This window comes from Neophocaena asiaeorientalis, unplaced genomic scaffold (genome assembly GCF_003031525.2).
Source record: "Neophocaena asiaeorientalis asiaeorientalis breed wild unplaced genomic scaffold, Neophocaena_asiaeorientalis_V1.1 scaffold294, whole genome shotgun sequence".
In the NCBI taxonomy this organism is placed as follows: Eukaryota; Metazoa; Chordata; class Mammalia; order Artiodactyla; family Phocoenidae; genus Neophocaena; species Neophocaena asiaeorientalis.
The window spans coordinates 182,390-203,773 of NW_020173945.1; the positions used below are offsets into that span (position 1 = coordinate 182,390).

A 21,384-nucleotide genomic window follows, 5' to 3' on the forward strand; every position below is an offset into this window, starting at 1 on the left:
ATAAAAATACCAGTGGCTGCCAGGAGTTTGGGGGACAGGGGTGATGAATACACAGAGTACAGTTTTTTAGTGCAGAGAAAATACTTTGTATGACATTATAACAATGGATATATGTCAGTATACTTTTGTCCAAACCTACAGAATGTACCATACTATCTACTCCATTAGAATGAACCTTAGGAGAACTGTGGACTTTGGCAATTATGATGTGTCAATGTAGTTCATCCTTGGTTTAGGGTTAAAAAAAAAGAAACACACCACCCTGATGAGTGATACTGATAACACCTACGCATGTATGCGGGAAGGGGGTATATGGGAAATTTCTGTACCTTCTTGTTAATCTTGTTGTAAACCTAAAACTACTCAAAAAAGTCTTAAAAAAAAGAACATTCAGTGTTAGGATAGGTATTTTTGGCAAAACTCATTTCAGTTATACACATATGTATACAAGTTATATACGTGTGTGTTGGTTGGATTGTGATGTAAGATGCATTTTTTAGGTCAAAAAAGTTTGCAAGCCATTGTAGTTAAGTTATAGTGGCAAATAAAAGCACAAATTAACCTCAAAGAAAAAAGACATAAGACTATCAGTCAACTATAAGTACAAGTTAACTTCCTCAAATTTATGAAGGATATATTTATTTAAAAACAAAACAAGACAAAAAAGTCCCTGCACAGTTGATAACATACTTAACAGTAAAATATTGAAACACTGATCCAATCGTTTTAAATGAAAACCTAAGACTGTCTATGAACTCATGGTCATTAATTTCATTTACGAACTGTGGTCTAATTAAAAGGTGAACTTAAACACAGACTATATTGTGTACGCTCTTTGCTTCTACAAGAAATAGCTCCAAAATATTGACTAACTGTTCTGTTGCTTTGCTTGTTTTTAGTCAAGTTTTTTGTCTCCCAAGTCTGGCAGTACCAGTTTTTAAACCTAACCTTACAGCCTAGGAAGCCAGATTGCCAAGTTTAGTCGAACTGTGTGTCAAAGAAAGATAAAAGTGAAATTTGGGTGAATACCTGAAGACGTTTCTATAAATAAGATGATAAGCTTTAGGATATGAACTTTGTGACATTTTTTGCTGTTGTGATTAAAAGCCCCTCCTCTATTCTTTTTTTGCTTACTTCTTGATTCTATAAATTACTTAATAATTAACTGAATTCTAATCATTAAACAAAATACTAATTGTATTTCCATCTAATTTAAATTTCCTTCCCCAAAGAAATTCATGTTGCCAAAATCATAATAAAATTTCCTGGGAATAGGACTTCTTATAAGGATGTCATGTATTACCTTTCGCAGTGGTCCATACTGTTTTCTGTACTTCTTATTCCAAGATATTCCTATCTTTTTCAAGAGTTTCTGGCCCAGCTGATCAACAGGAATTAGATTACTCTCCTCCTTATGAGAGAAAAGAAAGTCATTTAAGAAAATCTGATAAGATATAACCTCAACACTTACGAGTTCAACGGACCCAACAGGATTAATAAATGTGCCTGTAACAGCAAACATGTAACCATGGTTACAATTAACCATAATTGTTTCAAAATAAAAAGTTTTTTAAAAAAATAGATTAAGCCTAAGTTTAGAAAACTTGAATTCTGCTACTTTCCATGCAGCAAAGTCTAAACATTTCAAGAGCAATATCCAAAGAGTATTCCAAGGTTTGGTAAATCCTGATATTATGTGGGATTTTTAGAAGAAATACTTTAGTGCAAAAAGACTGTCTCTTCTGAATGTTCTGAAGTATAACCAAGTTCTAAAAAGGGCGTAAGAAGTGACTATTATGGGCTGAAATGTGTCCCTCTACTATCAGAATTCATATGCTGAATTCCTAACCCTCAAAATTTCAACTGTGACTATATTTGGATAGGGCCTTTAAAGAAGTGATTAAGTTAAAATAAGGCCTTTAGGGTGGGCCCTTATCCAATCTGACTGGTGTCCTTATAAGAAGAGGAAATTTGGACACACAGGGATGCACATGCACATAGAAAAGACCATGTGAGAAAGCAGCAAGAAGGCAGCCATCCACAAGCCAAGGAGAGAGGCCTCAGAAGAAACCTGCTGACACCATGATCTGGACTTCCAGCCTCCAGCACTATGAGAAAATAAATTTCTGTTATGTTAGACACCCAGTCTGTGGGATTTTGTTATGGCAGCCCTAGTAGACTGATATAGTGGCCATAGACCAATACTCAACCTAGGTCCGTAGTAAGAAATTGAGATAAAATCTGTTTATTAAGAACGAATGAATAAATGAAATGAGACTACCATCCTTACAACAGGGTACGAAGCAAACATTAAAAGTCATATACGTGAGGTATTATCAATACTGGGAATGAAAAAGGGGACATAACTTCAGGTCCTACAAACATTAAAAGGATAATATGGGAAAACAGTAAATTCCCAAATCGCATGTAAAGTAAATCCCAATTCAATTTAAAATAACAATATCACAAAAAACTTGTAACCCAATCCCAATATATGTATATAAACACAAAGGAAACAGAATGCAAAGAATATATATCAAAGTGTTAACAATGACCGGACATTTGGTTTATTTAAACTTTGTTTCTTTATATACTTTCTAATTTATTCCCCTCAAATTTTCTACTATTCATATGTATTCCTTTTATAACCAGAAAGTCTCCAATAAAAAAATTTTTTTAAATAGGCAGAGAATTTCCCAAAAGAAGAAGACTATGAATAGTAACAATATCACTTCTGCCAACTGAATCATACATCTGATATACATACACAAACATAAACACACACTTTCTCTCTACCTGTAACAAGACTGCTTTTAGAATCATCAATGGATCATCAATCTCTTCTTCATTTTGAAGATCTTCCAAATTCACATCTGGATTACTTTTGTCCTCCTAAGAAAGAAAACAATAAAAAAGTTTCTCTTTTCTGGTAAGCAGCCTGAGGTGACCTCTAAAAATGGTTCACTATTCACCTGACCCAGAAAACCCCACAAAATCATGCAAGAGATTCAAATCTTCGTGTTCACTTTAAGAACACTCATGAAACTGCCCAGGCCATTAAGGATATGCATATCCGAAAAGCCACCAAGTATCTGGAGGATGTCACTTTAAAGAAGCAGTGTGTGCCATTCCGTCATTACAATGGTGGAGTTGGTAGGTGTGCCCAGGCCAAACAGTGGGGCTGGATGCAGGGTCGGTGGCCCAAAAAGAGTGTTGAATTTCTACTGCACATGCTCAAAAATGCAGAGTAATGCTGAACTTAAGGGCTTAGATGTAGATTCTCTGGTCATTGAGCACATCCAGGTGAACAAAGCCCACAAGATGCCGTGCAGGACTTACAGAGCTCATGGTCGGATCAACCCATACATGAGCTCTCCCTGCCACACTGAGATGATCCTTACTGAAAAAGAACAGATTGTTCCTAAACCAGAAGAGGAGGTTGTCCAGAAGAAACAGATACACCAGAAGAAACTGAAGAAACAAAAACTTATGGCCCAGGAATAAATGCCGCAAAAAATAAATGCAAATAAAAGTAAAAAAAAAGTTTCTATCACTAACCCCTTAAAAAGCAGTTAACAAAATAGCAGTGTTTGTGCCACAGAGGTTTCAAGATGGAGAAATGATGATAAAAACATCATAATAATTTGTATATGCTTTGGAATCAGGCAGCCTAGTTTTAAATTTCAACTGTGGTTGAATAATCCTGGACAAATTACCTAAGCTCTCTGGCATTATCTGTAAATTGGGATTGTGAAATAAGGAAAGCTTCTAGCACAATACACACAGCGGGTTCCAACATTTTCCCACTAAGCAGTACTTTCGCTGCATCCTACAATTTTGATATGTTGTGTTTTCATTATCATTCAGTTCAAAATGTTTTCTGGTCTCCACCCAATTTATTCTCACTCACTTATGTTGGCCTAACAAAATCCTACCAACCTCTGCAAGCTCAGCTTAAACATTCCCTCCTATTTTCTTTCTTTCTTTCTTTATTTTTGGCTGCGTTGGGTCTTTGTTGCTGCGTGCGGGCTTTCTCTAGTTACGGCGAGCAGGGGCTACTCTTCGTTGTGGTGTGCGGGCTTCTCACTGCGGTGGCTTCTCTTATTGTGGAACACGGGCTCTAGGCGCACGGGCCTCAGTAGCTGTGGCACGCGGGCTCAAAAGTTGTGGCACATGGGCTTAGTTGCTCCATGGCATGTGGGATCTTCCTGGACCAGGGCTCGAACCCGTGTCCCCTGCATTGGCAGGCAGATTCTTAACCGCTCCGCCACCAGGGAAGTCCCTCCCTCCTATTTTCTGATCACCCAAGTTTTCACCCCATCTTATGAAGTTACTTGGAAACATGTTAAAATTCCCCTGATAAGGTATTTTTATTATTTTTTTTCATACATGGCATCTTGCAAAGGTATTTTAAACTGGCTTAAAATCATAAACACAAATAGACCTAAACAGTTAACATAAGAAAGAAATATAGAAGAATATGGCAGATGAAATACAACCATCCTGCTGTAAAATTACTAAAAATGCTGGATAAAGTAAAACACACAACAAAAGAAAATCTCTTTTTAAACACATGCCGAACTAGCAAGAGAACATTGGGAAAATCCTCAGAGAACGAGTGACATGAGAATCCAGGGAAGAAATCCAGAGTTGAGGTCTCCAGCCGCTCAACCTTGCTGACACACAGCTTCCACCTTGATGCTCACACAGGACAGGGTCTGGGAGACAAAGCATAAGGACCTACCCAAAGTGGGGAGCTGAATGGCTGGTTTTCTAAACAACCAGCTCTCCAATTCTTTGACACCACCTGGCTGTCCGTTAATTCAATTCTGACACTAATGTTGCTAATACCACGAGGCTGCCCCCACTTCAGACACCAGCTGCAAATGGGGTTCCCAGGCTACCTGCACTTCGGCCTGGCTGATCACAAATTCTACAAGCTCCACCTCATGTCTGATAACTTCCTGGAACAGCTCATAGAGCTCAGGAACTTATACTCAGGACTAGAGTTTATCACAAAGGATACAAACGAACATCCAGATGAAGGTACACAGGGCAAGGCTGGGGAGGGTCCCGAGTGCAGAAGCCTCTGTCCGCGTGGAGTTGGGGTGGCCACCCTCCCTGCACATGGATGTATTCACCAACCTGGAAACTCCCTTAGTCCTCTTCTTTCAGAGTGTTAAAGTTTCATTATGCAGGCATGATTGATTAAATCATTGGCCCTTGGTGACCAAACTCAATCTCCAGCCCCTGTGCCTCCCTGGGTGAGGGGGTGGGTCTGAAAGTTCCAACCCTCTAATCATGTGGTTGGTTTCTCTGCTGACCAGCCCTCACCCCGCAGGTAACCTCATTAGCATAAACTCAGGTATGGTTGAAAGGGGTTCATTATGAACAAGAAAAGACATGCCTACTCACTCAGGAAATTTCAAGGAGCTCTGTGCCAGGGACCTGGGACAAGGACCAAGTATATATTTTTTATTATACCACAAAGATAGATTCCAGCGGAAAGCTAGAAACCTGAAAGGACTACGCTATCAACATAAGCATGACCTACCAAAAAATCCACCCCACAACAAAGGACAATGAGAAACTTGCTTGTTTTGACCTTGATACTAGATGAAGGTGGAAAAACATTTCCTCTAATAATCTGTAATCACAAGTAGGTCTGTGGGTTTGTGGCCCAAATTCACATTAGTTGTATGGCTCTAGAACAACCAAGTCTAGATCTTATTTTAAAGGTATTAAAGGTTGGAGGTGACCCCAGGCATGTGGTAGAGACAAATACATATCTTTCCTGGAAGAACGTACTTTTTTTTTTTTTTTTTTTTTTTTTTTTTTTTTTTTAGAACGTACTTTTAACTCAGGCTTCAAATTACTCCTACACCGTGTTCTTACAAAACCAACCAGCCAACCAAGACCACAGTCTAAAATAACAAAATCATAAGGAAACAGAATCAGCAGATATCCAAAGACCCACAAAGTCTTCAGATACTGCAATTATCAGAGAATAAAACAGTATGTTTAATATGTTTAAAGACATTTATGGCTAAGGAACAAGAGATTTAAAAATGGCAGGAGAGGGCTTCCCTGGTGGCGTAGTGGTTGAGAGTCCACCTGCCGATGCAAGGGACACGGGTTCATGCCCTGGTCCGGGAGGATCCCACATGCCGCAGAGCAGCTGGGCCCGTGAGCCATGGCCGCTGAGCCTGCGCGTCCGGAGCCTGTGCTCCACAATGGGAAAGGCCACAGCAGTGAGAGGTCTGCATACTGCGAAAAAAAATAATAATAAAAAATAAAAATGGTAGGAGGGGAGACGCAGGCCGGCATTGCTTAGGGTGTGACATGCTGGTGCAGGTGGCACATGGGCTGGGCCTAGTCCTCCTGCACTCTGCCAGTGTCCAACCTTGGCCTTGTGGGGACAGGCTGGTCCAGGAGGCACCAGTCCCAGGGCTGCCTACTGGGAGCTGTTGTAAAACTTCTTTGTTCCACATCCTCAAATGTGCAAGATGATGCTTGAAGTGATGTCAACCATCAGTGAAGCAAAAGACCCCACTTTGGAAGGCACAGGTCAGGCTCCTCTTTACACCAGATCGAGAGCCACATTTTGAATAGTTAATGACCTCCATGCAAGAGGCAAGAGATCATCTTCTACTCAGGTTGAGAGAGACTGAGATGTTGGCTTTCACCCAAGGAACATTATGTGGGGTTGGTCATGAAACTTGTTCCTTGCAGACAGCTCCCTGAAAGGGAAGAAGAAATTGCTAAACTATAAGCAGAAGAAACAATACCTGTCTATGTTTAGTGTATCTGGAATCCTTTGTCTCTAGGTATAAGAGATCTCTCAGGATAATGGTAGTAGAGAGACAAGCAGTGTCCATCAGGTGTACCTACTGAAGCTGAAATTCTTAAAGCACTCATCATGATGTGAACACCACGAAGCTCGTGATTCTTAAGGAGCAGAATTTAAAAAAAAAAAAAGGGATGCTTCATAGAGGCCATGAATAAGGAAATACACAAGCACAAACAGAAAGCAATCTTCTGATTGTTCTTTAAGCCCCAAGGAAGACCTTGCTAAAGTACCAGAGCTTCAAGACCAGAGAAGCAGTGCAGAGGGCAAAACCAAATGAAAGAATGCCCGCCTGCCCTCTTGAGTCACGTCATGGAACCGGGAGAAGAGCCTGACGCTGCTGATCATTTCCAAAGAAATGACCACAAAATTGCAGAGAAGTTCAAGGAAGCACAAACCAAAAGGAAGACACAAAGAAAAGAATCATTGCTTTTGAGCCACACTGCCTCACCACACAGGGTGAAGCTGCCTCTGCGCATGAAGTCAATGACAAACTTGAATAGGAAACTGTAAACAAATAGTTTATGCCTCAAAATACTGAGGATAAATCCCACCAGCTAGAGGAGTGCCTGAAATCTGACAATGGCTGAGCAAAATCGAAGAAATGTCTGCAGTCAGCATGGAGGAAAGCAGAGACACACTCCCGAGGCGGAAGCCGAACTGACATGGAGCACAGGGGCACTTTCTAAGGCTGAAGAGAGACAGGGCAACATCAGAAGAAAAGGCTACCACAAATGGAAGCATAAATGGAAGGAAAAAACCAAGAACTACAGTGGAAAAGGCAAAGAGAAAAAAATAAGTGAACAACGTCATAACTATTTATTAGACCTGTTCGCAAGTTTCTATGAGAATCTAACAAAAGACTTCAACTTCATCTTTTAGAGAGAATGAAATAAAGTTAAAATAATTGTTTGAAAGGGCTGGGGGTGCCCTAGAGGGTAAGGTTCACTACTACGGGACCCTGCGACTGTAAGACAGCAGTGAAGGAAGGCAACAGGGCAATAAGAATCAGCAACGAAGGATGGAAACATGGAGAGCAGAGTTAGACCAGAGGAGGATAAGAAGTGCTTCACTCCATCTGACTGGAATGTGCCCAAACAAGCTAGTGTCTTGGCAAATATGGCACAAGCATTTGAGAGATGCTTGTATGGCTTCCTCAACCCAGAACTGGATAAACCCAGTTCTAGAAATAAAAGAAATGGAAGGTTAAGGACCACAAAGAGTGAAACAAAACTGTCTTTTTCCAAAAATGTCTACAACATAAGAGGGTTTAGCAAGATGGTTGATTATAAAATCAATGTACTAAAGATAACTGTACTTCAATACACCAGCCACAAATAGTCCAAAAAATACAGTATAGACATAGCCCCACAGAACACCTCCCTGATCAACATTTTCCCACTAGAACAGTTAGATTTTAAATACTCAAACTTTACAAAACATATGTTATCTCTCAGTACATTCTAAGTACAACTGATAGAGCATCAGAAACACAGGTAGATGTTCTGAAAGGCAAAGTGAATGTCAACAAAGGGAACACAGCATCTTCAATACTGCTGGCACTCAGAGAAGCCATGTTATTACATGTGGAGCAATTTTTCATTCACAACAATATTAACTGTTTGACACTCTTTTTTTTTTTTTTTTTTGCGGTACACAGGCCTCTCACCGTTGTGGCCTCTCCCGTTGCGGAGCACAGGCTCCAGACGCGCAGGCTCAGCGGCCATGGCTCACGGGCCCAGCCGCTCCGCGGCATGTGGGATCTTCCCGGACCAGGGCACGAACCCATGTCCCTTGCATCGGCAGGCGGATTCTCAACCACTGCGCCACCAGGGAAGCCCCTGTTTGACACTCTTGAAGATAGGTTTTAAGCATTCTACATCCTAACATGATGGGTTGGAACTCACCAGTGTTTTAGTTACATTTTAGAAAACTGGTTGAGAGTTTGGTGCTGGTGTGTAATAGATTATAATTTTTCCCACTGCAAATAACTGGAAGTGGATTCCCAATTAGTGCTTTCTCTTCTAGAGAAAATTATGAAACTTTTTTAGAAGACATTAAAGCAGCTCTAAAAACCAAAAAGATGTATCTTGTTTACACATGTAGATACAAAATGCCACTACTTTTATGTGTGTGTATGTGTGAGAATATTGACAAGGTGATTCTAGAAATGTTCAGAAAAGCATTAAAATCCAAGGTAGGCAAAACACTCCTGAAGAATAATAACACATAGGGAGACTTGCCCTACCAGTTATCATAACATAGTATAAAGCTACAGAAATTAACAATGTGGTATTTACCTAGGAATAGGAAAAAATAACAACAACAACAAGAACAGAATACACAGCCCCAAAATGGACGCAAATGTAAGAAAACAACTGATATAACAGAACTGGCATTGTAAACTGGTGGAGAAAGAATGGATCATTCAATAAGTGGTAATGGGCAACTGGGTACCCAGATGGAAAAACAACATCACAACATTCACAGCAAAGCATTCCAGGAAGACTGAAGTTTCAACTGTAAAAGGCAAAACTATTGAAGTTTTAGAAGACAATATAGGAGGAAAATCTTTGGTTGGCGCCATGAAAGAAAGAAAAGCTGAGGAATGGTTACTGATTAAAGGAGACTTAAGACATATGCTAACTAAATCTAATGCACGATCCTGGGCTTGATACTAGAGTGGGGCAGGAAATGCTCTAAAGGATTTGGACGAGGCCGCTGTGAAATCTGAATATAAAACATATATTAGATAATAAATAATATTATATCAGTGTTAAAGTTCCTGATTTTGACCTATGCTTATGTAAGAGAATGTCCTGGTTCTCAGGAGATAAACACTGAGTTATTTAGGGGTAAAGAGGTCTAATGTCTTCAACTTTATTTCTAGTGGTCAGCACTGATACTGATAATGTTAACTGTGTGTGTGCATGCGTCTGTATACAGAGGATGTGGCTGCACAAATGTGGCAAGATGGTTAACAACTGGAGAACCTAGGTGACGAGTATACAGGAGGTGTTTGTACTATGCTGGTTATTTTTCTGTGAGCGTGAAATTATTTAGAAATAAAAAATTTAAACATCTATCTGTATTAACCTTCAGTGCCTATAAGTTTTCTACAGAGTGAATATATAATAAATGGCAAAAGATTAGCCTCACCAAGATAATGGGACTAGAAAAGGAAAAAGTTGCAAAGATACTTTTAATCTAATTTCTATACTTACTTGAAACTGCCAGTTTCCCAAATGATCTACATCTTTAATATACACATGATAATGGCCTCCGTAGCAACCACCTTTGTGTATAATAACTGAGAAGAGGTCATACATATATTCCAAGTCATCTAATTCACTCTACAAGAAAGAGCACAAACATTGACACAGTTTACATACAATAAGAAGATACATAACCAAAGGGGGAAAAAAAATGTCAACTATTAAAGTTAGTAAGAAACTTCACTATTACTGTTATTTAGGGTAAATTAAGATAAATTTGAATAATCGGCTTTAAAATTTGAAATTCATAATTCTTAGACTGAAAATTATCTATCGTTGATCTAATACCAATCACATTATGCCAAATTCTGCCTCCGAGTTAAACATAAAAACATATATCCAGGGACTTCCCTGGTGGTCCAATGGTTAAGAATCCACCTTCCAATGCAGGAGAAGCAGGTTCGATCCCTGGATGGGGAACTAAGATCCCACATGCCACGGGGCAACTAAGCCCGTGCGCCACAACTAGAGAGAAGCCCGCACACCGCAACAAAAGATCCCTCAAGCCGCAACTAAGAACCGACGTAGCCAAATAAATATTAAAAAAAAAAATATATATATATATATATATATATATATATATCCAAACAAGATGTTATTTTTATGTACTTTGGCTAAAATCATGTAACCCCATGTGATAACAAAACACACACTACCCTATCAGAGTTTTAGCAAGAAAAAACCATCTTGTATTAAACCTATTATGCTGCTTTATAAATGTGCTCTTTAGCAGTTGAATTCGTCCTACATTCTAACTAGATTGTCATGCACCTCTAAGTCAGAGTTGTATCTACTATCTATCACCCCTCCGGACACTCCAGTCCTCTGCATATAACAGTTTGGCAGTTATGAATACTAGCTGGTTTCCTTTAGAGGCAGTTTAGTGGGATGAACAGGTTCTTCCTTGATTTATCAATTCTATGATCAATCTTTTCTACAAGCAGCGTGCTCTGTAGTTATGGACACCTACACTGGCATTAAAAAAACCTACTCTAGGTTAAGGGGTACTTGGCATACGGATGCTACTTGAGGGAGTGCCAACTATTTAAGAACTTATTTGCTTAAATTGCACTTTTTAAGTAAGCAGCATTTTTTAAATGTCTGGCTTAGGGAAAAAACAAGAGAGATGTAAACAAAGATGCAAAATGATAATTTTTTTCATTAATACAGAAATCAGAAAGTAAAATTATTGTGAATTTCTTAGATAAGTGTTGTTTTGCTTTTTTCAGTTTTGTTATTTCAACATATGTCAAAATCATGTGACAAACTACTTTTTTTTTGGCTGCACCACACAGCTTGCAGAATCTCAGTTCCCCAACCAGGGACTGAACCCGGGTCACGGCAGTGAAAGCCAGGAATCCTAACCACTAGGTCACCACGGAACTCCCATGACAAACTATTTTTTATAAAAGGACAAAAATTTTTCTATGAGATGATGGATGTTAACTAAACTTATTGTGGTAATCGTTTCATAATATATGTAAACGAAGCCCTCATTCTTCATACCTTAAACTTACACAGTGATGTATGTCAATAATTCCTCAATAAAAATGGGAAGAAAAAAGGAGAATTAACTCAATTATTCCGGAAACAAAGTTTTTTCCAGGCAGCAAATAGGAGCAGAAGCACTCTGGAAAACCTGTTTATTCTACGTGCGCCAGTAACAGGCTCAGGGCCAACACATTAGAAGCTCTGAATGGAAATTAACATAATAACGAAACCAAAAAGCTCAGTAACTAGGCTTGAAGTAGAGAAAGCCCCACCTGAATTTTAGACCATTTAGAAAAGAGATTACTTTTATACATAGAAATTCAACAGCTGGCTAACAAATGTTCTGGACTTAAACATATAAAGAATGATCTGCAGTAAGAAATGCATCAGTCTCATCACTCTGATCTTGGCATGTATACAATTACATAGAAAATATTTCTCAATAGCTTATAAAGTAAGTAGATTATGTCATTAATTTGCTTTTAAAACTTCTTCTTTCCCGTGTCTTAAGGATTACAAATTCTACACTAGTGACATTCCAATTTCTTGTTTACTTTCTAGATGCATAATTCATTCTTGCATCTAAAGTAAACTAAATCCAAATAGGAATGTACTACTGAATGATAACTGTTGCTAATGCAGGGTCATTTCTAATTCTGTTCTTAAATTTTCATTTCAAAGTTTTTTCAAGGAGAGTTTAGTAAAAAGAACTGGGAACAAATCCATACTTCGGAAATTCAAAAGAACTGTAAGGAACTAGTGGTTCTCAGCCGGGAGCAATTTTACCCACCTTCCCTCCCCGCTGGAGACACGGACATTTGGCAAAGTCTGAAGACATTTCTGTCACTACTGGGGGCAGAAGTGGGAGATGCTACTGTCATCTAGTAGGGAGAGGCCAGGGATGCTGCTTAATATCCTACAATACAGGGCACATCCCACCACAACAGAGAATTATCCAACTCTAAATGTTAACAGTGCCAAGGCTGAGAGATTCTGCACTAAGCCAACTGTAAATCAGGTCAATAAAAGATTCAATCTTGAGAGGGTAAAAGAAAGAATTTCAATACAAAATAGTTCAAACCTGTTCACAAAATGGCTTGAGATTGATCCGGAGAGGGAACGTATAACAGCTTGTTTCCTTGTATCGTTCACACTTCACAAAATCAAAATTAAATCTTAATAATGAAAAAGTAAGAAAGGGAGGCAGCTTACGCAATTTGGCCGACTGTCAAAAGAAAAAATTTTTAATTTTTAAAAGCTGAATCATATAGAAGAATACATGTTTCTTAAGATATTAAAAAGTGACCTATGACACAGTTTTAAGAGAAATATGTCCTTAAGTCACATAAACTAATCAGCATGGACTCAATATAGCTCTTGATATAAACTCATCTATTTTTATGGGGCTAAAGGTGATATCACTCACTTATACTTACAACTAAATATTCACAACCCATTTGTATGTTTTAATGTCACTATCCTAACAAAGCTATCTGATGAGGGTGCTCCCCCTTTAACAGTGCTTTTTTTGAAAAATTAATAATTTATTTATTTATTTATTTTTGGCTGCATTGGGTCTTCGTTGTTGGGTCTTCGTTGCTGCACGTGGGCTTTCTCTAGTTGCGATGAACGGGGGTTACTCTTCGTTGTGGAGCGTGGGCTTATGATTGCGGTGGCTCCTCTTGTTGCAGAGCTTGGGCTCTAGGCACACGGGCTTCAGTAGTTGTGGTACGCGGGCTCTAGAACGCAGGCTCAGTAGTTGTGGCACACAGGCTTAGTTGCTCCGCGGCATGTGGGATCTTCCCGGACCAGGGCTTGAACCCGTGTCCCCTGCATTTGCAGGCGGATTCTCAACCACTGCGCCACCAGGGAAGTCCAAACAGTGCTGCTTCTTTTTTAATTTATTTAATTTATTTATTTACTTTTGGCTGTGTTGGGTCTTCAGTGCTGCACGTGGGATTTCTCTAGTTGCAGCGAGTGGGGGCTACTCTTCATTGCAGTGCGCAGGCTTCTCATTGCAGTGGCTTCTCTTGTTGCGGAGCACGTGCTCTAGGAGCACCGGCTTCAGTAGTTGTGGCACATGGGCTCAGCAGCTGTGGCTCGCAGGCTCTAGAGCACAGGCTCAGTAGTTGTGCTGCACGGGCTTAGCTGTTCCTCGGCATGTGGGATCTTCCCGGCCCAGGGCTCGAACCCGTGTCCCCTGCATTGTCAGGTGGATTCTTAACCACTGCGCCACCAGGGAAGCCCCTCTAATAGTGCTTCTTTCCTGCCCGAGCCCTGGCCTTTCACCTTTCGCTTTCCCCCTCGGTCACTGTGTCTACTTTACCTAGCAGACACACAGTTCATATGTACTGAAGAACCGGAGCTCTTAACCTGTGACCTGGGGACGTGTTTCAATGGATCTGAACCCTTGAAATTATATGAAAATTGTATGTGTTTATGTATTTTTCTGGGAAGAAGAGCCACAGCTTTCACTAGACTTTCAAAAGGACTGTAGCTCTTCAAATGTCGAGATCCATTGACTGGGGTTTTACAGTTCTTCAAAGCAGATAATAAGATATTTTTTGTTTTAATGCCTTGCTTTAAAACAAAACACTAAACTGAGCTACTTTTTATTTAAAAGGCATCAGCTTTTCCCAATCCCCTTGCACTAAAGGCATGTGAGGAGGCAAAAAGAATCCTTCCCCATATTTAAAATTATCCATAATCATAAACATCTAACATTCCTAAAAATATATTTTAAACAATTCTACAAACCTAGTGGGTGAAAAGAAAGTTAAATGAAAATACAGCAACCTAACAACATGGCAGATTTTCAAACTAGCTCCAAAAAAAAAAAAAAAAAAATCTAAAAAAAGTGAGTAAATCAACTATAATGTGGCGAGGAAAGAAAGACTGCTCAGAACAAGATGGTCTGCATCAATTTAGGTAATGCACCCAAGCCTAACCTCAGAATGCAATAAATCTAACGCAACCAGAAGGCAATTCTTAAAGTATCAAGATCAAAACATTTCCACTGAAAAAGAATTAAACCAATGATAGAAAAGGTGCATACAAGAATTGCTTTTGTTTAACAGAAGGTTCTTATTTTACTAATGTGCAAATTAGGGTCAACCAAAAACTAAGAATGTGTTTAAGTGTCTGTCCAAGATGCTTCATCCTCTGAATTTTATATTTATTAGGTTGTAGTTGTAACACTAAAGAGGAAATACAAAATAAATAAGCAAAAAATAAACCTCTCTTTGGTTTTCATAAAGGGGCAAAGGCTAGATGGAAATAAATATTAAACAATATAAAATTCACCCTGGTTTCGAATCCTATTGTGAAAGCTACAGGCATGGGGTTTACTGTTTTCAATTACATTTTCACCTATAATCTCCAGGATCCAAATCAATGTTGTGTGCTATCTAAATCAACCCTCATTTTCTTTGCTGGAAAATTCAATATTGTCAGCTCCAGGAATAGTACTAACACTTTGTCTTAACAGAGTAACTGCAAAGATACATCTTTAGTGGTATTTCTTTAAGTCAGGGTTCAATAACCACTGGTTCAATTGAGTTCAAGGTTATCGCGCTAATGAACTGCCTGTCGTATCATCTGCCAGCAGTGAAAGAGTTCCTACTGCAGATAATAACAGCTGAGTTGATGCCATGTTGTAAAAGAAATCACTTGCTTAAATTTTGTCCTCCTTTTTGCCTGTATTTTGCTCTGTTGTACAAAGAGAAACCCTGGCACGTTCTGTCAAGCCCTGTAATTAGCAAGATACGTACTTCCAACTGGGGGAGGAGGAAAGGTCATATTGGATTTGCTAGTCAGGGAGGAAATATACACACATCAATCCTGTAAAATAACTGCAAATGTGAAAATAAAGCCATTTGTGCAGTGGTAGATCAAGAAAAGGAAGGCTCAACAAGCTTCCTGGCTGGCAGAAATAAAAATATATTGCCTTCTTCATAATATTAACTTGCAAAAGAAAAAAAAAAAGGTTTATTTAAGAAACACTGAGGTACAGATAATTTTTTCCTATGAGAAAAAGAAGCTGAAAGAACTGCTGGGTTGAAAGCTTAAAAAAAATTCTTTACTGTAAAAAATTAAAATACACACACACACACACACACACACACACACACACACACACACATATATAATATAAATGTCTTTTCAACCCTTAGTACTAATTAAGAGCTTCATGTATATCTTCAAGACACTTCATACAAGTTGACTTCCCTCGACGGACCCTCCTGCTACCAAACACTGCGCAGGCACCCTTAGAAAAGGCAGGGATCTATATTTACCTTTGCTGCTTTAACCAGCCTGTCACAAGTCCCACAGTGGTACAAGTTGTCGTAGTCAAAAACTTCCTCTTCCACATACATGTTCCAGAGTGCATCTTCCAAACCTGATACATTTCTGACCGCTACTGTGAGATCTAAGAAGTCTTCCTGAAATACACATGAATATAACATTGAAAAAACAATGCCACAGAGGCTCACAAACACATCACCAATTCATACATACACTGGGAAGAGTCAGATATTTTTTTTTCTAGAACACATATATTTTTTCTATATATGAAGGTATAGATCTCCTGATTAGATACTGTGAAATTCATAACAATAAATTATTCTTTCTAAACCAAACTATAACTTAGCTTAAAATATATCAGGAACCAGTTTACGAGTTCACTGTAGATACAACGAAACCTATTTTATCAGGAAATAAGACAAACCATTTAAAACACGAATTGAGAAGAGTATATGTGCAGGGTTATTAGTGCTGTCTTAGTCTCTAGGCTGGCATGGCAAGGCCAGGGTTGGACTCTCTAATGTAAACTCTTCTTCCTCCCCTTCTGCTAGGGCTGGTTTAAGAAAAAAATTATTTTGAGCCAGGATACAAAGGTATTTTTACGAAAATTAAGAGTGTATTTTGCAAAATACGAGTCTACCAATTCTACTAGAAGTACACTTGAATTATATTTCTAGTAATAAACAGTTACAATTTGACAAGTTTAAATAAAGCGTATTTATAATTGTGTGTGCATGTCTGAGCAACAGCATTACCTTAAGGGATTATGGGGATTATAAAATAATAGCACTAATTAGTTCAAGGTGGAAACCTAAAGCAATAAAAGTAACATTCATATATGATTTATAATATAAATATGTGAAAAGTTAATGTCTGTAGTTTATAACATGCCTTCATATATGTTATGTTTTGAAATGACTTTGTGAATCATTACATTATACTGGTCAATCATACAGTAATCCAAAGACATACAACATCTTAGTACTTCCAAACCAGGCTGGCCAAACCTTCTATTAGCACAGGCAATAAGGGCCAAAAAGTCTTTTTTATGCCCAACACTTCCATAAAAAATAGAAGTATATATATTCTAAAAAAGCAATTAATGCAACATTTAGAAAATGGCATTTAATTGTTTTACTCATATAGTCAAATACAGAAACTTTCTATAACTCTTCCCATAAAATAATATTGTTATTAAAGGACAACTGTTCAGTGATGAAATCATTTGCTATATAAGATTTGTAGTGCAAGTAGTGATTATTATATTTATATGAGCAAATTTCCAATTAGATGAAATGGGCGATCTCTGTTATGACAAAGAATGGAAGGTTACACTAGTTTAAACAGGATTATGATAGCTTCATATAAATAATATTTAAACCTAAGCACACACATACAAATGAACTTTCTGAGGAGTATCTATAAACTAAATCTAATATTTAATTACAGATTTGTCAATTTAAACATTCCTCAGTATTCTCTATTTTTATTACTTCTCTAAGTAACTTTCTTTATAATATTCCAACCACCAACCATGATGGTCACTGGTCCCTACTTGTAAACACCCCCCAAATCTACTTTCCAAATATTAGAGTACTAAATAAAAGATTAAAGCTACATCTTAAGATATCTACTTTCAGTTTACATGGAAAAATCTGGATTATAAACTTATAATCTGGGTGTAGCTAGAGTACAAGAAAAAAACTGATAAAGTTATTTCTAGTAATAAACACATTAATCCTCATGTGGTATAGATCACAGATTTAATTGCATGAATTATAATTTACGATTTAACTTATTACTAAAATACTCTTGCATATTCACCTGCTTTTCACTGACATTCTTACATTCTTTACAAACAATCTGGTTAACAATGGTTCCGTGATATAGACGATTGATGAGGTCATGGCCGGAGGTCCCAACTAAAGAAGTTTCCAAAGCACTAAAGAGAATTCGATTCAGTTCCTGTACATCATGTTGCCTCATTTCCTATAAAACAGGTAACTTTTAAATGTAATTTTGTGCTTCAGATTTTTAAAAACAGATTTTTAAAGTGATATTAGTTTAAAAACACAAGACTTATCTAGAAATCCAAAGGTAAGCCTCTATCAAAGGTAAGGATGACTATGCTAAACAAGCTGAGAGTAGGGTAAGAGATCACCATCTATTTTTACTTTTACTACAAAATGAAAATATAAACAGACGGTGTTCAGTGTTACATATAACTCAATTCACTTGAAAACAGGAAAGTGCATTTATTTTGTGGGACACCATACGCATGGCCGTGCCACAGAGGAGAGGGGAAGAAGGAACACACAGGCACAGAGCAGCCTCTAAGAGCCGGCAGTGTGTGCACAGCGGAATCTCAGCTCAGAGGGACTGATAGACACTCTGAATTATCAGCATTTGAAAAGAACTAGAATTTACTGCTTTGATATATAGACCAACTAAAGGAAGACTAACACAGTGCTACTGAGAAAAATTCTGATGGAACCTGCTTCTATCTATGAATCATGCAACTGTATGTGAAGAGGCTGAACTACTCCCAAAGAACCATTTATAAACCCAAAGCCAAGGGGCACACCAACACTTGGAAGTGGAGAAAACAAGAAAGAACCAGCACAGGAACCCGAGGAAGAGTCAGGAAGGGGAGAACCAGGAGAGCGAGGTCACGGGAACAGCGGAGGGGTGGTGGGCACTACTACTGAGGGCTGTGGAGAGACGAGCAGTGTCTCCTGGACCTGGCATGAGGGTGCCAGGAGGGACTTGGACAAGCAGGTAGGAAGCGGGCAGAGAGCAAATGGAAGGTGCAGAGGTAGAGGCAGTGAGGGACGATGACTTTGAAGATAAGTGTCTTGTGAAGAGAAGCTGATAAAGTAGATGGAAGCTGGAGTACCATGTGGGACTCGGGATCTTTTTCTTAGTTTTTAACACACAAGACACTAAATGATATAAATTTCTCCAATATCACTGGTTCTGATGGGACAGAAAACTTGTGGAAGTTTCAAGATCTGTTTCTGAACAATCCTAAATTCGGCAAAGGTGCCTCAGAGACCCTCCCTACCACTGCAGGTCCAGTCCTAGAGGGTTTACTATATGATTTTATTTAGAAATCAGTCAATCAATAAATAAAGTTTTCACAGTTTTTTAAGAAGTATGAAGCCAGCAATTGAGAGGAAGCTCATTATCAAAAACAAAGGGAAATCCATCAACTGATGACTAGATTAAAAAAACCACAAACCAACGTGGCATACCCATCCAACAGAAGATTATCTGGCAATAAAAAGGAATGAAGTGCTGATACATACTACGACACGAATGAATTTTGAGAATATTACTTTAAGTGAAAGAAGCTAGTTACAAAGGCCACATATTATACAATACCATTTTTGTGCAGTGTCCAGAATAGGCAAATCCACAGAGACAGAGAGCTCAGTGGTGGCCAGGGACTCGGGAAAGGGCACGCAGGGTGCGGGTGACTGGTAATGGGTATGGGGCTTCTTTTTGGGGTGGTGAAAATGTTCTAAAATTAACTGTAGTGATGCTTATACAACTCTGTGAATATACTAAAAAAAACCCACTGAATTGTACCCTTTTAAAAAGGGAAGCTTAGGGCATAAGAATTATATCTCAATAAAGCAGGTTTTCTTTAAAACAAGGAAAGAAAAAGGGAATTAGCCCCAAGCACCTGCCCTACACCAGAAACTCAGCACACACTCTTTAGGGAATGTATTACACCCCATTGTACTGCCAAGCCCAAGCCCCACCTCTCTAACCACATGGCATCATCTAGTTAATGAGTATTTCTGGTTAAAAGACAAGAGTTTATAGTTTATTTTTGAAGGCAACATACCCTTATTCTGATCATTGTCTCTTTAAATTCTGTGATGGTCTCCCATACCTTCATCTCTGCATCTATTCCATAAAAGAATACATCTATTCCATAAAAAACCGCAGACCTAGTTTTGATTTTATACAGCTAACAGCTCATCAATATCGACAACACACATCTTAGTGCTGACAAATGTTTAGTGCTTGTATATAGTGAAATACCCTTTAGGAACTCAAACAAAAAAACAAGAGGAAGTCCACACACAGTAGGATACAGGAAGAAAATGAAGACAGTCAGTAGAAAGGCAGCACAGTGAAAATGAAAAGACCTGCCGAGAATGGTTTCACTGTTTTGCTTGAAGCAAATGTTCAAATTGGAACACCCAGATTCAAACACACAAGCATGCCATAAAGGCAGACAGAATTACTGCCGGTCAGCTTTTTAAGTTGATAAGCAGTGTGCTATAAAAATGGCAATTTCCATTAATGTAACAGGTGGTATATCTCAACTAGACTATACAAATGGTAGAAATTTAAAAAACCAGCTTTTATACTTCTCCCTGTATCTTCAACCCTCTCCCCCAACCCCAAATCACACTCATTCATAAAATCCTGGATACAGCCAAGTGTCTAAAAATGTTTTACTGGTTTGTAATTATCTAATATTAGAAGTAAATATTTAAACAATATCTTGAGACCATAAGACAAAATTAAAGGAGAAGTTAGATAACATTATGAAGCCAGTGTTCAGTCTTTACTGCTGGTAACTTTTCCCTGGAGAAGCTGACCTTCGTACCTCATCACTGGTCCACCCAAAGCTGTCAGTGAGGTCTGCGGTGGACGCAGCTTCCTGGTCTAAGAGCAGAAGCTGTGCAAACAACCGCTGTAACTGCAAAGGTATGATTCGGACCTGAATGAGAAAAAAATGCATTTCTAAATATCTTTTAAATGTTGGCTGGGCCTTTTTAAAAGAACTGCATACTAATTTTCTCCTACCTCCTAGTTCATTTAATTCACTCAGGAGAAAATTTATAAATATTGTAAAGGGTGAATGAAGATTCATTTTTCTTTGAAAATTTTAATTCAATACAATTCTTAGCTATATTGACATAACAGATCAGTATTAAAACCCAAACAGGCCCTAATAAACCACCCAATTAATTACAGAATGACAGTAATTCAAGTCTCTAATAGTTCATCCTTTCTCCAAAATACCTCAGTTACAGACATACTCCCTATGAGGAATTTTCCAGTCACAAGTATCTCACAGGGCTGGCTGCACCCTCCGTTGCTTTCTTCCTGCTGGCGCCACGCCTGTTCCTGCCTGTGTGCTGTGGGCCAGGGCCCTGAGAAGGCTGCCTGGCGCCTGATCTGAAGACTGGACTTAAATATCTAAAGCAAGAATAAGCCTTTAGAAAACTTTATGGCAATTTTGCATTGCCACAGCATTTTTATTATATCCAATGAAAGTCTGATCTTCAACAGATTGTGAATAAAAAAACAAAAAAAACGGGCTCTTTGCCACACGGGGAGTTTGAGAGGTGCCGGGCTGGATCATGAAAGACTCTTATTAAGAAGAACAGGAAAAAAAAAAAAAAAAAAAAAAAAAAAAAAAAAAAAGGGGGAAAGACCAGT

General features: G+C 38.5%; 1 protein-coding gene and 1 pseudogene across 4 annotated transcripts in view; one reads left to right on the forward strand and one right to left on the reverse strand.

The window, feature by feature from the left end:
- The window catches only part of USP40 (ubiquitin specific peptidase 40), an 86,201-nt gene that overhangs the window by 59,224 nt on the left and 5,593 nt on the right, over nt 1-21,384 (reverse strand). The window contains exons 4-10 of one of the 4 annotated variants that reach the window (XM_024752764.1): nt 20,546-20,659; nt 17,743-17,907; nt 15,909-16,055; nt 12,695-12,838; nt 10,072-10,200; nt 2,797-2,892; nt 1,304-1,411 (exon numbers count right to left, since the gene is read on the reverse strand). In XM_024752764.1, coding sequence (XP_024608532.1) covers nt 1,304-1,411; nt 2,797-2,892; nt 10,072-10,200; nt 12,695-12,838; nt 15,909-16,055; nt 17,743-17,907; nt 20,546-20,659 — 903 coding nt within the window. The remainder of the gene's footprint in view (nt 1-1,303; nt 1,412-2,796; nt 2,893-10,071; nt 10,201-12,694; nt 12,839-15,908; nt 16,056-17,742; nt 17,908-20,545; nt 20,660-21,384) is intronic. The other 3 variants (XM_024752766.1, XM_024752765.1, XM_024752767.1) reach the window with 3 other exon arrangements.
- LOC112404685 (60S ribosomal protein L17 pseudogene) lies at nt 2,957-3,504 on the forward strand (annotated as a pseudogene).